General features: G+C 45.7%; 1 protein-coding gene across 1 annotated transcript in view; it reads right to left on the reverse strand.

Annotated features, from left to right (window-relative positions):
- The window catches only part of MITD1 (microtubule interacting and trafficking domain containing 1), a 236,909-nt gene that overhangs the window by 19,020 nt on the left and 204,455 nt on the right, over window positions 1–13,434 (reverse strand). The window contains exon 34 of the mRNA XM_082246937.1: window positions 7,983–8,098. Coding sequence (XP_082103063.1) covers window positions 7,983–8,098 — 116 coding nt within the window. The remainder of the gene's footprint in view (window positions 1–7,982; window positions 8,099–13,434) is intronic.

Genomic DNA, 13,434 nt, shown 5'->3' on the forward strand with positions numbered 1-13,434 from the left:
AATTACCTGCAAGAGAAACAGGTCACAAAAGAATGAAAAAACAAACAAAGTACATTAAAAAAAAGTACATTAGGAAGAGTAGGACATATAAAATGACTGACACAACAAAAGTTTTTGGATTCTCATCATTAACCGCCCAAACAACCACCCACTGAATTTAATGATGGGTATACACGGCGCTATCCACGTATACCAAAATAAGATTTTAACTGCAGTGCTGAAATCAGAAAATCACCACAGCTGCTATCAGCAAAGGTATCCATATATGCTGAGCGCAAACGCTGTTTGTGTCAGAATATATAAAATCAATGCGTGGTAGCCGACAATTACCTGCAAGAGAAACAGGTCACAAAAGAATGAAAAAACAAACAAAGGACATTGAAAAAAGTATAGTAGGAAGGAGTAGAAGGACATATAAAATTACTGACACCACAACAGTTTTTGGATCCTTTTATTTTACTTTCTAACTGTTCCTTTATTTCTTGATTTGGGAGGGAGTGCGATCTTCTGCGATCTTCTCTTCCAGCTTGGGTCTCTCAAAATGTCGATGGACATCCAACATCCTTCGAGACCCTGTGTTTATGTGCCCTACACTGTGTCGTGCTGTACCCTACACTAATACTCCACTAGTGTATGGTAGCGCTCAAAACATTCCCCGATGCAGAGACCAGGATGGTCAGGACATTTGGGACAATAATAACGGGTGTCACGCCTAAATCCGCGCCTGCTACAGACACGACATCGTCTTTGGGGTCGTATTTGGGTAGGGGTACTCGGGAGGGCATAAGGAAAATGCCTCTCATGCAGCCGGCTCACTGCATCTGGAAGGGGAAGTTGGGCAGGCATGCCTCCTGGGTACAGGTAGGCAAGGATGACCGCTTCCTGGAATTCCCGGAAGGGTCCAGTTCGTCCTGACGCCTTGTATAGGACAAAGGCGTTCAGCATAGCCAATTGGAAAAGGTAAACAGACACTTTTTTGTACCAGCGTCTGGCTTTACGGGCAACTAAATACGGCGCCAAAAGCTGGTCGTTAAGGTCCACCCCTCCCATGTTAAGGTTATATTCGTGGACACAGAGGGGTTTCTCCATAACGCCAGTTGCCGTAGGGATTTGGACTGTCGTGTCTGCGTGAAGGGAGGACAGAACATAAACATCCCGTGTATCCTTCCACTTCACCGCAAGTAATTTGTCCGTTTTCAAGCAGGCTCTCGCCCCCCGACTAAGACGGGAATTAACAAGCCGTTGGGGGAAGCCCCGGCGATTAGGTCGCACGGTGCCACATGCGCCAATTTGTAAATCAAGCAGGTGACTAAATAGTGGCACGCTTGTGTAAAAATTGTCCACGTACAAATGGTACCCCTTTCCGGATAAGGGTGACACCAAGTCCCAAACAATCTTACCGCTGCTCCCTATGTAGTCTGGGCAGTTCGGGGGCTCCACAGTGCTATCTTTTCCCTCATAGACACGGAAATTAACTGTATAGCCTGTGGCCCTGTCACAGAGCTTATACAACTTGACCCCGTATCTGGCACGCTTGCTGGGGAGGTACTGTTTGATAGCAAGACGGCCAGTAAATTTAATCAGGGACTCGTCAATGCAGACAACTTGTTCGGGGGTAAACAAGGCTGCAAACCGCTGATTGAAGTGGTCTATGAGGGGCCGAATTTTGTGGAGCCGATCGTATGCAGGGTCTCCCCGAGGACGACAGATTTCATTGTCGCTGAAATGCATAAATCGCAGAATTTGCTCGTATCTCCCCCTGGACATGGAGGCAGAGTACATGCGCATATGGTGAGCTGGGCTAGTGGACCAATATAGCCGCAATTCACTTTGTTTAGTTATGCCCATGTGGAGGGAAAGGCCCAGAAAGATCTTAAATTCGGAAACCGTTATAGGATTCCAGCCGAATCGTCTGGCAAGGTGCGAATTTGGGTTGGCGGCGATAAATTGTTGAGCATATAAATTTGATTGATCCACAATAGATCTGAAAAGATCTTCCGTGAAGAACAGCTCAAAAAAGTTCAGGGGCGTAAAACCAGCTGTCTCCACGTGGATTCCAGGTTGGGCGGTGAATGGGGGAAGTACTGGCGCTGTAGAATCAGTGGGTTGCCAATTGGGATATGACAGCGCATCAGGGAGGGCACTATGGGCTCTACGGGCCTGTCTTCGAATACGCGGTGGCTGCGGGCCACTACTTGTGCTAGCCACCGCACCAGCTTCAACTGCACTTAGGGGACTCGCCACGTCACCAGGTCTTACTGCAGTGCTGGTTGTACTAGGTCCAGGTTGTACTAGGCCGCTGGCGCTTGCCAGGTCGCCAGAAGGATGAGCGGCACTAGTACCCACACTCTGCTCCATACGAGCACCCTGCGATTCCTGCATTTCAACAACACCAGAATGGGGTCGGGTACGCCTGGGTCTAACAGGGACCCATCTGTCGTCGGAGCTGTCTGTCAGGGAGCCGCTGCTGTCATCTGGTTCGTATAATGACCCTGATTCTGCCGGTGAGGCTTCCCCATCGCTCTCACCTGACATGGACATTATACTGTAAATAGCTTCATCACTGTACGAACGTTTAGACATTTTGGTAACTAAATTTACCCGTACAGTGATGCGACTCACAGGTAATAAAAGCACCTGGTTGTCGAAGACTATTTCAAGCGCTACCAAAAAAACTGCTAATGCTAGCAGGGATCAGGCCTGACTCTGCTAACACAGCGGTTTTGTGTCTTGTGTTTTTTGTAAGTGACAGTAATCTATTGATTACTACACTTACCTGGGTGAAAGGGTTAAACGCAGGTGCTGGCCGGAATCAGTGCTGATCGTGCAAACACCGCGTTTTGGGAACCCTAAACTATGGGGGCGCTAGTATAGCTCTGATCAGATCAGATATTGATCTGTTCAAACACTATACTAGAAATGGAAGTGTAGGTGCGTGCGTGCGTGTGTGGTGATCAAGGGGTTACTTCTAAACTATGCGCCGGGGATCTGGGGGGGGGTGGCGGGGACCCTAAACCTCCTTTGGGAAAGAAACTAGCTAGCTAGAGCAACCTCAAGTCACAATGACACCAATACAAAAATACAGTAAAAACAGTATATTATGTGTGTATTAGTGCTAATGTGACAGAGGGTGTAGGGGTTAACGGGATGTGATCAGGGGGGGATCAGGGGTTTAAATCTTTATTGGAAGGGGCTGGCGGGTATCCTAAGGATAAAAGGAACGGTGGCAAGCGCTAAACCTGGTCACAAGTCACACTTATACGGGTATATAGAAAATGCTATATACTGTATACAGTGTGCGTTGTGGCAGGGGGTGTAGGGGTGGTCAGGAGGGGATCAGGGGATTAAATCTTTATTGGGCGGGTGGGGGGGACCCTAAACCTGCTTGGGACACAAACTTAGTCGCCTGCGCTAATTCTGATCACAATGACACTAATACAAAAATACAAAAACACAGTATATTACGTTTGTATTAGTGCTGATGTGACAGAGGGTGTAGGGGTTAACTAGCGGTGATCAGGGGGGGATCAGGTGGGATCAGGGGCTTAAATCTTTATTAGGGGGGGGTGGCGGGTAATTCAAGTGGAAAAAGGGGGGTCGCAAGCGCTAGACCTGACCACAAATCACACTTATACGGGTATATAGCAAAATGCTATATACTGTATACGGTGTGTGTTATGGCAGGGGGTGTAGGGGTGATCAGGGGGGGGTCAGGGGCTTAAATCTTTATTGGGCGGGTGGCGGGGACCCTAAACCTTCTTGGGACAGAAACTTAGTCGCCTGCGCTAATTCTGATCACAATGACACTAATACAAAAATACAATAACACCGTATATTGCGTTTGTATTAGTGCTGATGTGACAGAGGGTGTAGGGGTTAACGGCGGTGATCAGGGGGGGTTCAGGGGGGATCAGTGGGTTAAATCTTTATTAGGGGGGGTGGGGGGTAATTTGAGTGGAAAAGGGGGGGGTCGCAAGGGCTACACCTGTTCACAAATCACACTTATACAGGTATATAGGTATATGCTATATGCTGTATATAGTGTGTGTTGTGTCAGGTGCTGTAGGGGTTAATTGGGGGGGCGATCGGGGGTGAAATGTGCCTATCTAACTGTGTATGTACGTGCTTGGTGCTGTACTTACAATTAGATGTGCTCTCCTCTCACGCTGGATCCAAAAAGACCGTTGGGAGGGGAGGGCACATCTCCTCTAAGCCTGTGTTTACATTTCACAGGCTTAGAGGGAGATCTGATTGGGCAGGACCGATCAACAGGTCCAGACCAAAAATGATTGGCCTGGACCTGATGACTGATCGGTTCTGAACCCAATCGAGTCATCGGCGGGACCGCGGGTGCGCGCGCCAGAGCGGCGAAGGCTAGTGACGTACCGCTACGTCACTCTGCCTGGCCGGGGCTGACCGCCGCAGTATATAGTCGTGCGGCGGTCGGCAACCGGTTAAGTAGCAATTTTTTTGAAAAAACTACTTGCAATACTTAAGTAAAAAAAATGTTGAATACTTTAGTACTTCCACAAGTAACTTTTCTGCGAGCACTTTCCACTTCACTTTTTGATCAAGCACTTGTACTTTTACTCAAGTAGAAATTTCGAGTACTTTATAAAACTCTGGATGAGACTGATTGAAGTAGCATATGGTATGCTAAAGTGAACTCTCTAGCAATTTCAAAGATTATATTAATCAAGACCACTTAATGTGGTGTTTAACCCAAAACCAAAAATGTAATATATTGCAGCTTACCAATTATTAGATGTGGTAGTTGTATTAACTTTCTTTTTAGTGTTTTTTTTCCCCTGGTGATCTAGCCAGTAACACTCCTCCTGTATCAGAGTTGCCCCACTCTGGATTAAGTAGAATGACAGACAGCAGCATTGTCAGCCTGGGGAGGAGGGTAATGTGAGATGCACTAGCAGATTTAAATATACTAACAAATTAAAGCCAAATTCCAGACGATACTTTATAACCAGTTGAAACAAAAATATTCTTTCCTTTTGGGATACAAGTTTTACATAAATAAAAGCTGATCACTGCAAGCACCCCTGCCAGTGTTGAATGGTTTGTCTCATCCACGTAGCTGATACATTATACTGGAGAGCTTTTTCTTTTAAAAACAACACATACTTCCTGGCTGGATTACCAGGTGAAAATAAAAAGGAAAGAGTCTAAAAAAGAAAATAAATGCAGCCATCACATCTAAGAATTTGTAAGTTGCAATACAATAAATATTTGCGTTTGGGTTTAAAAAATACTGCTTTAAGCACGTCTGAAGTGCTTTCAATTTTGACAATCAGAACCAAGGTTTTGAAGCTCTAAATGCAGCCCCTTCCCCAACCTGGTCTCCTTTGTCTCCTATTTCTAAGCCCACCACCTTTTCATTTCTAATGGTGCCTGATGGGGTAAAAGGGGGGGGACAGGAATTGGAGCCATATGGTAGAGTTCTTAAAGTGATTGTAAAGTCTCATTTTAAAAAAAAAAATAAAAGTGTTATACTTATCTCCTCTGTGCAGTTGGTTTTGCACAGGGCAGCCTGGATCCTCCTCTTTTCAGGTACCTTGTTCCTGCTCCTGGCCCCTCCCTCCCATTGAGTGCCCCCACAGCAAGCAGCTTGCTATGGGGGTACCCGAGCTGAGCTGCAGCTCCATGTGTCCATTCAGACACAGAGCTGCCGTTCGACCCCGCCCTCTCTCTGTCCTCACTGACTTTGATTAACAGCCGAGGGAGCCAGTGGCACCGTGGCTGTAACTCAGTCAGTCAATCAGGAGAGAGAGTCCCAGGACGGCCGAGGGACTCATGTACAACGCTGGACAGAGGAGGGGCACAGGTAAGTATTAGAGGTGCTGGGGCGGCTGCTACACACAGAAGGTTTTTTATCTTAATGCATAGAGTTAGACTAATACCATTGTCTGTATCACAGTGCTGCGCTTTCTTCAGTTCAGAGGATTACAGGGAGTTAATGTAAGCAGATTAAGTTACAATTTTCGAAATACACATTCATTTTTTTTTAATGAATGCAGAACACTGATATATGAGAATTTTTTGTTATGATTTAATCTCTTCCCTTTTTTTCGCAGGTATGCATGTCTATTTATATCAGATGCACCATCATGGAGTGTGTTGGAAATTCTAGTAGTATAGGAAAGGAACAACAGAACCCAAACTTTTGGGTTTGTGTAGGGGATGTTTGCATGGAAATATCATGCAAACAAACGTCTCTGCCAATGTAACCTAATAAACATTGCATATTGTGCTGCATAATGTTTAGCTACAGCATAACTCATTACTTTTCTTACTATAGGTTTACAGTGGTGTAATTAGGGGTTAAAATTGGTCCTATAAAAATTGTTGGTCTTGCGAAGACTGCAAATGCAGCATTGCAGTGGCTTCTGAACCTTTTTTGAGTCATGGATCCTTTGGGAATCTGATGAAAGCTATTGCACTCCGCCCAAGAAATATTCACATAAAACACAACTTTGCATGCAATAAATATGTATACTTTATTTAATTTAAATTTGATTGCCTCATACATAATTTGAATAAAATAAACAATCTTAACAAAAAGCTCACTCCTTTTTTGCAAAAAGTAATGGGCACTCATTACAAAAATGAAATACAATCCTCTTGTGCAAATTAAACAAAACAATTTAAATTCTGCTCACATCTCCTCCAACTACTACTACTTCTACTAGAAAATAAAAATTAGCAAATACGAATATGGATTGGCAAAAGATTTTGGTTGTGCAGAGAAGGACGATACACATTAAAATGGTAAACATGGGCCAGCAATGATTTGAGAGAGACTTAGCAGTCGGTGCTATAGGCTGCAGCAGGGTGCGTTTTGCTTAATTTCTTTCAATGGGAAAACCACCGATTGGGACAAGGGGAGGGCTGTACAGTGAAAGTAAATGTTATTTTTATCTGCCCCTCTCAGACCCCCTAAAACCCATCCGTTGATCAATTAGGGGTCCATGAGACCCACGTTAAGAATCCCTGCCTTAGAGCATTAAAGCAGTAGTAAACTCTTAAACAATAATTCCCAGTAATCATAAGGCTGCTATGAATAATATATCTAAACACATCTGAATGCTAATTAGCCTCATTGCATCTTTCTTACTTTTTCTGCAGATTGGTTTCTTTTTATGTGCTGCGGCAGAAGCCATCGCCATATTTGCAGCTGCCTCCCGATTCCATCCCCAGCTGAACTTCCACCCTTTCTACTCTTCATAGCCAGAATCTTGTGCATGTGCGGTAAATGTTAAATAAGCCTCGTTTTTTGTTTGTTACCATGGAAACATTGCCCGACATACCCAAAAAGCATACACATGAAAAAGTTCTCCTCGCTCCCTGTGCTGATCGTGAATGGCATGGTTCAAACTCCCTGTGACGCAGCTCGTCACATGGGGCATTTCAGGAAATCCTCAAAGGGTCAGCAATCTGGCGATGCTGCTATGCAATGCTGCAAGTGCTGATGAGGGAGATACGGCAATAGGCACACTCTGCGTGCTGTGCATGGGGGACAAGATACACATGTACCGGTGATGTCACCACACTAAACATCGGGCTATTTCTATTGAAGGGTGCAGTTTGGGACACTAAAAAAAAAAGACAGTGACGTGTAAGTTATTTCACAGTGCTTATCATGGGAAAGAGTATTGATTGAGAGTTTACTTGCACTTTAAGATTGCATTTGGGATGTCTTTGAGATGCTTCAGAGTGCCTTCTGAGCGCCTTCTGATCTGTGCCTAAATATTTAAACCACATCGATGTTCTTTTGCATGGGGAGACTTGTATATGAGGAGCCTTTGTACACCAAATGATGCAATAAACACTAAATATGTTCAAGCCCAAGGTATCGGGAAAGTATCAAATGCAAGGCTAACTTATACTAAATGAAGAGGATTGTGGAAATGCAACAGTACTTTGTATAAATTAATACCAGTAAAGAAGATAGGTTTATGCTGGTTGTCTACCTGATTTCCCGGTCGTGGATGGATGGGGAGAAGCTGAACTCTAACATAACGCCATAATCAAAAAGCGACATTTTTATCTCTTGCAGAATGCACATCTGTTGATCTTTCCCATTTTCCTGCTTCAAATATAACAGTTAGCAAACTTGACATGTTTTAAGGGTAACCAAATATAAATCTGATAAAAATAGAAATTATAATGTTTATAATATACACAACACAATGCTTTACAACAACACAAACCGCTTCTGCCTAAATGAACTTGTGAGACCCATCAAATTAATTCTGTCTTCAGCACCTAGTGTAGGCAAACAAGTACACCGCTGTTATCTGAATCATACAAAAAAATAAAAAGGCCTTTATTTCTACAAACAGCAAGAAATAAAAATATGCACTTGAAGTTCTTATGCTAATCTTGCCTAAGATCCAACATCAAGACTATCTCCTGTTTGCCTGCGTGCATCCCCCTATGGCCCACACGGTGAGTGCTCGACCTGGGTCGAACCTGGGTTCCTATAATGTACAAGGCCTCAATATTGCCTCTAAGAGGGGCCAGATTCTCTACCACATGCATAAATGCCACGTAAATGTATTGCTTTTACAAGAGACGCATTTTTGTTCCAACTCTGTCCCTTCATGTTCTAACAGGTACTGTAATAGATGGATACACAGTACAAATCCGCTCCAGAAACCTAGAGGGGTGTCCATTGCATTCCAAAAGTCTCTTCCTACAGTCCTGGTGGACCATGTCGCGGATCCACCTGGCAGGTACGTGCTGGTCAGGTTCTCTCTCTGGGGACTTAGGTACACAGTTGCCAATTTTTACCTGCCGAACGCTAACCAGGTCGCCTCGGCCATGCAGTACTTCGAGCTCCTTGCTGGGTTCACGGAGGGGGGACGGTTATCCTGGGTGGAGACTTCAATCTCCCCCTTGACCCTGTCCTGGATACCTCTTCCTCCCGATCATCCATATCCTTTGCGAAATTGAGAGCCCTTAAGCAAGCCCTACACGACATGCACCTGGTTGATATCTGGAGGGTTCTTCATCCAACGTCTCAAAACTACACCCATTTTTCCTCAGCCCATCAATCGTACGGCAGAATTGACTATTTTTTTGCTGACCATAGGTGCCTTGACTGGTCCCCTACAGGTACAGATGACGACATCGGTTTGGTTTGATCACTCTCCGATTTTTCTCACATTGTCCCCCCCAGCCTCTCCAATTAGGGAGTGGACCTGGAGACTGAACAACTCTTTATTGGCGACCCCAGAATGTGTTGACACAATCTCCACTGTCATCACAAACTTCTTTGCGGACCACATCTCTCCCCCAGCAATGGGAGGCGCTTAAGGCAGTGCTACGGGGAACCTTTATCCAACTGGGTACCCGCCTTAAGAGGGACAGGTCAGCTTATATCACAGCTGCAGTCCATAAACTCTGTATGCTCGAGGAGGCTCATAAGCAGACCCCCTCCGATGCCGCTCTTGCTGACTTATCTGCGGCCCGGTCTCAACTAAGAGACCTTTACGTGGCCTCGGCTCACACCTATGACCAGAAACTGGCCTTACACAGGTACAAATTTTAGGACAAATGACTGGCTCGCACTCTCCACCCAAGGACCCCTTCCACTTACATCTCCCAGATTCGTGACCCCACAGGGTCTCTGGCGATGACCCCCGGTGCTGATTAGTCAATCTTTTACAGACTATTACCAATCGCCATATCATATCTCCGCAATCCTCACCCAGTGGCTCACATGCAGCTTCCCATGCTGACAAGGCTGCTTATATTTTCAAGACCGCCCTGCCGTGCCTGGACTCTGACTCCGTCTCGACCCTGGAAACCCTGATCTCGGAGGACAAAGTTGCGGCGGCTATAGCTTCGACCCCCTCTGGCAAAAGTCCCGGCCCCGATGGCTTCACTGCCAAATTCTATAAGACATTTGGCTCTCTTTTGGCCCCTTTCCTGGCTTGGGTCTTTAACTCAATTTTGGACGGGTATGACTTTCCTCCCCAGACACTAGAATCTCACATTTCTCTCATCCCGAAACCGGGGAAGGATCCCTCGTCGTGTGCCAACTACAGACCTATTTCTCTGATTGGGATTGACTTCAAACTCTATGCTAAGATCCTGGCAACCCGATTGCAGCCGCTATTGCCTGGGCTTATCCATATGGATCAGGTGGGTTTTGTCCAAGGCCGTGAGGCTCGGGACAACACCCTGAAGACCATCCTCACTGATTATGCCCACACTCATGACATTCCCTTGTGCTTATTGACGGTAGATGCCGAAAAGGCCTTCGACCACGTTGACATTTTCTGCGTCTAACCCTGGAGGAAATGGGTCTAGGCCCGCTTACGCTGGCCAGAATTATAGCCCTATAGAAGTCTCCTTCCGCCAGGATTCCAATTAACGCGTCTTTGTCTCCCAACTTCAGTCACCGCAATGGTACGCGTTACGGGTGCCCCCTGTCCCCACTGCTATATGTGCTTGTGGTGGAATATCTGGCACTTGCCCTCTGCAATAACTCCGAAGTCTGTGGTGTGTCCGTAGGCCCTATCCATTCTAAATTGGCGCTGTTTGCGGATGACCTCCTGCTCTATGTCACTTCTCACCACCGATCCTTTCCTGCGATCTTGGCTGAGTTCCGGGACTTTGGCCTAATGAGTAACTGAGTGAACCACTCTAAATCTGAAATACTAAATGTATCCCTACCCAGCCCAACCCTTGACCGAATCGCGCATTTGTACCCCTTTAAGACTGGGTCCTCCTCCTGGGTGTCAACCTGCCTTCTGATGCGACCCGCCTTTTCAGGATTAATTTTGTCCCCCTTTTAAATAAAACCCTGTCGGACTTGTCCACCTACTCCGCAAGGCGGTTGTCTTGGTTTGGACGGATCAATGCTTTGAAAATGGACATTCTACCTCGTTTTCTTTATCTCTTTCAGGTGCTGCCCATACACATACCGGCCTCTTTCTTTGATAAATTGCGTAAGGCTCTCTCACGCTTCGTGTGGCTAAATGCTCACCCTTGCTTGAAATAAGTGACACTCACTCTCCCGAAATCTAGAGGGGGCTCTGGTATCCCCGACTTCGCTCTTTACCATCGGGCAGCGACCCTGACACGCATAGTGGATTGGTTCCACAACGCCTCCACTAAATTGTGGGTTCAATTAGAACGTCTTCTCACCCATTTTGATCTAAGAGCTCTACCGTTGAACCCTGTTGTGTCTACGGGGGCCTGTGCCTTCTTTGGGCAGTTTGACTTCCCAGACCCTGCGGACTTGGGATCGCCTGAATGAGTCGGGCCGTTTCTCAAGTCCCCAGGGTCCCATGACACCCTTTTTTGGCACCCGGGCCTTCCCTCCAGCAATTTTGAATCCAGGATTTGGACCTTGGAACGCGGCAGACCGTCGGCGAGTGTCACAACTCCTACGTGCTGACCCTTCCTTACTGCTACCTCAGGACTCTACCGTACCAGTGGATGACCTTGCAGGCTGGTTGCGGCGCCATCAGGTCCTCTCTTACATCAGCTCCCTACCCTCACTGGTTGACGTCCGCGGGGACCCCTCGGCGTTTGACGCCATCTTGCTTCAAAATGATCCTCCCACCCACACGGTGTCACAACGGTATTCCCTCCTTCTGGGTATCCTTCGCCTGAACCTGCGGAACTATACTGTTGCATGGAGTAGAGAATTGGGACAAGTTCTCTCGCCTATTGATTGGCGTAAATGCTTTGCTCTAACCCACTCGATGTCCCCTGCGACTCACGTTCAGGAGAAAGGGTTCAAGCTCCTAACCAGATGGTACAGATGCCCCTCCATGGCTAAGTATATCGACCTGCTTCGTTCAGACAGATGTTGGAGGTACATGTCATCTAGGAGGTACGCTTCTACATATTTGGTGGGAGTGCCCCCAGATCCGCAACCTCTGGAATGAAATCATTGCTCTGTACTGCAGGCTCCAGGCAACTACGGTCTCTACTACACCGGAATTAGCCCGGTTGTCTTTGCTGCCTGGCTCCTGTCAATCAAGAGGGATGTCCTTCGATTCTTCTTGGCGGCTGTCAGGACGGTGATCCCCAGACACTGGAAAACTGTGCACGTACCCTCTAAACTTGAATGGGCCCTTAAACTGGATAGGATAAGAGACATGGAAAGCTTGTTGGCCCGGGAGGAGGGCAGGGAGGAACGGTTCTCCGCCACGTGGTCATTCTGGGACATGTTTCATTGTTCAGATGGCTTCAAGGCCTGGATAGAGACGCCCGCAGAGTCGGGTGCTGATGGATCGTAGTGGGATGTGCGCAGTCCGCCACCCCCCCTTTGTTTCTTCTGATCCTTCCCTTGCTTCTATATCTGCTGTACTTGTCTTCACTCTGTCCTATTTACTCTTGACGGTACGCGTCTGGCCACCTTTACAGGTATCCCTCTATTATCACCTATAGACCATCAGCAAGTCACTTCAGGATTCCTTTATATGACACTGCCAACCGTACCAATTTACCTCCTCTTTTATCTTGAAGCCCGCTACAGCTGTTTTATGTCATTATAGTTATTTGTGCTGTTAAAAGATGGAATATGTTATATCGCATTACTGCTTATCTACTTCTAACTCCACTTTCGAATTGTGCATTCATAGACCATGATACATTATGACGTAATATATAACTACTGCTGTATGATATGTTCACCAATATAGCTGTTTTTCTAATGTTTTTATTCTTTACCTGTTTTGTAAAATCTTTTTCCTGCAATAAAATAAGATTGAACTAAAACTGTCCATTCAACCTTTAGACAGCTCTAGTTTTTAAATTGGTGGCTTGTTGTAAATTGTAGAAGATATACAACTTTTGTGAATGCACTGGTATATGCCCATTCTGAATATTTTTTTAGTAATTCTGTTTTTTAACAACCTATAGTAGGGTTGTGTCGTTTGTCAAATCATGGACATCCGCAACATCAAAGTCTCCCGATTGACCCTTATTCAAAACAGTGTTACACTTGTCACAACTTGCATTGAACACATATCTTGCACAGATCACATATGTTTCAGGTCCATTCAAATACAGTTTGTCTTTTCATGATTTTATATAAAATCGGTATACCCAGAGATGGATTTCTCCTTATTAACTGAACACCATTTGTCCCATCATACAAAGTGACTCTTTCCAAAATTCTATAAATCGCTTTTTATGCACAGACAAACATTGAAATCAGTCGGTTCAATGGTCATCTCAATGTTTTAATCGATAGATGTAATAAAATGAACAGTCTTACTTGTATTCCAGGGGACTCCCCTATTAATCCATATGTATCTTATCTTTTTTTTTGCTGCTGTTGTAATCAGTCACGTCTCTATCAATTTATTGAATCATATCCACATGCGGCCACAAAGTGTATATGTCCGGGAGTAGGGTTGAGCGGACACCTAGATGTCCGTGTTCGACGGGTTCGGC

The sequence above is a fragment of the Pelophylax lessonae genome (assembly GCF_965119305.1).
Source record: "Pelophylax lessonae genome assembly, chromosome: 2".
Classification (NCBI taxonomy): domain Eukaryota; kingdom Metazoa; phylum Chordata; class Amphibia; order Anura; family Ranidae; genus Pelophylax; species Pelophylax lessonae.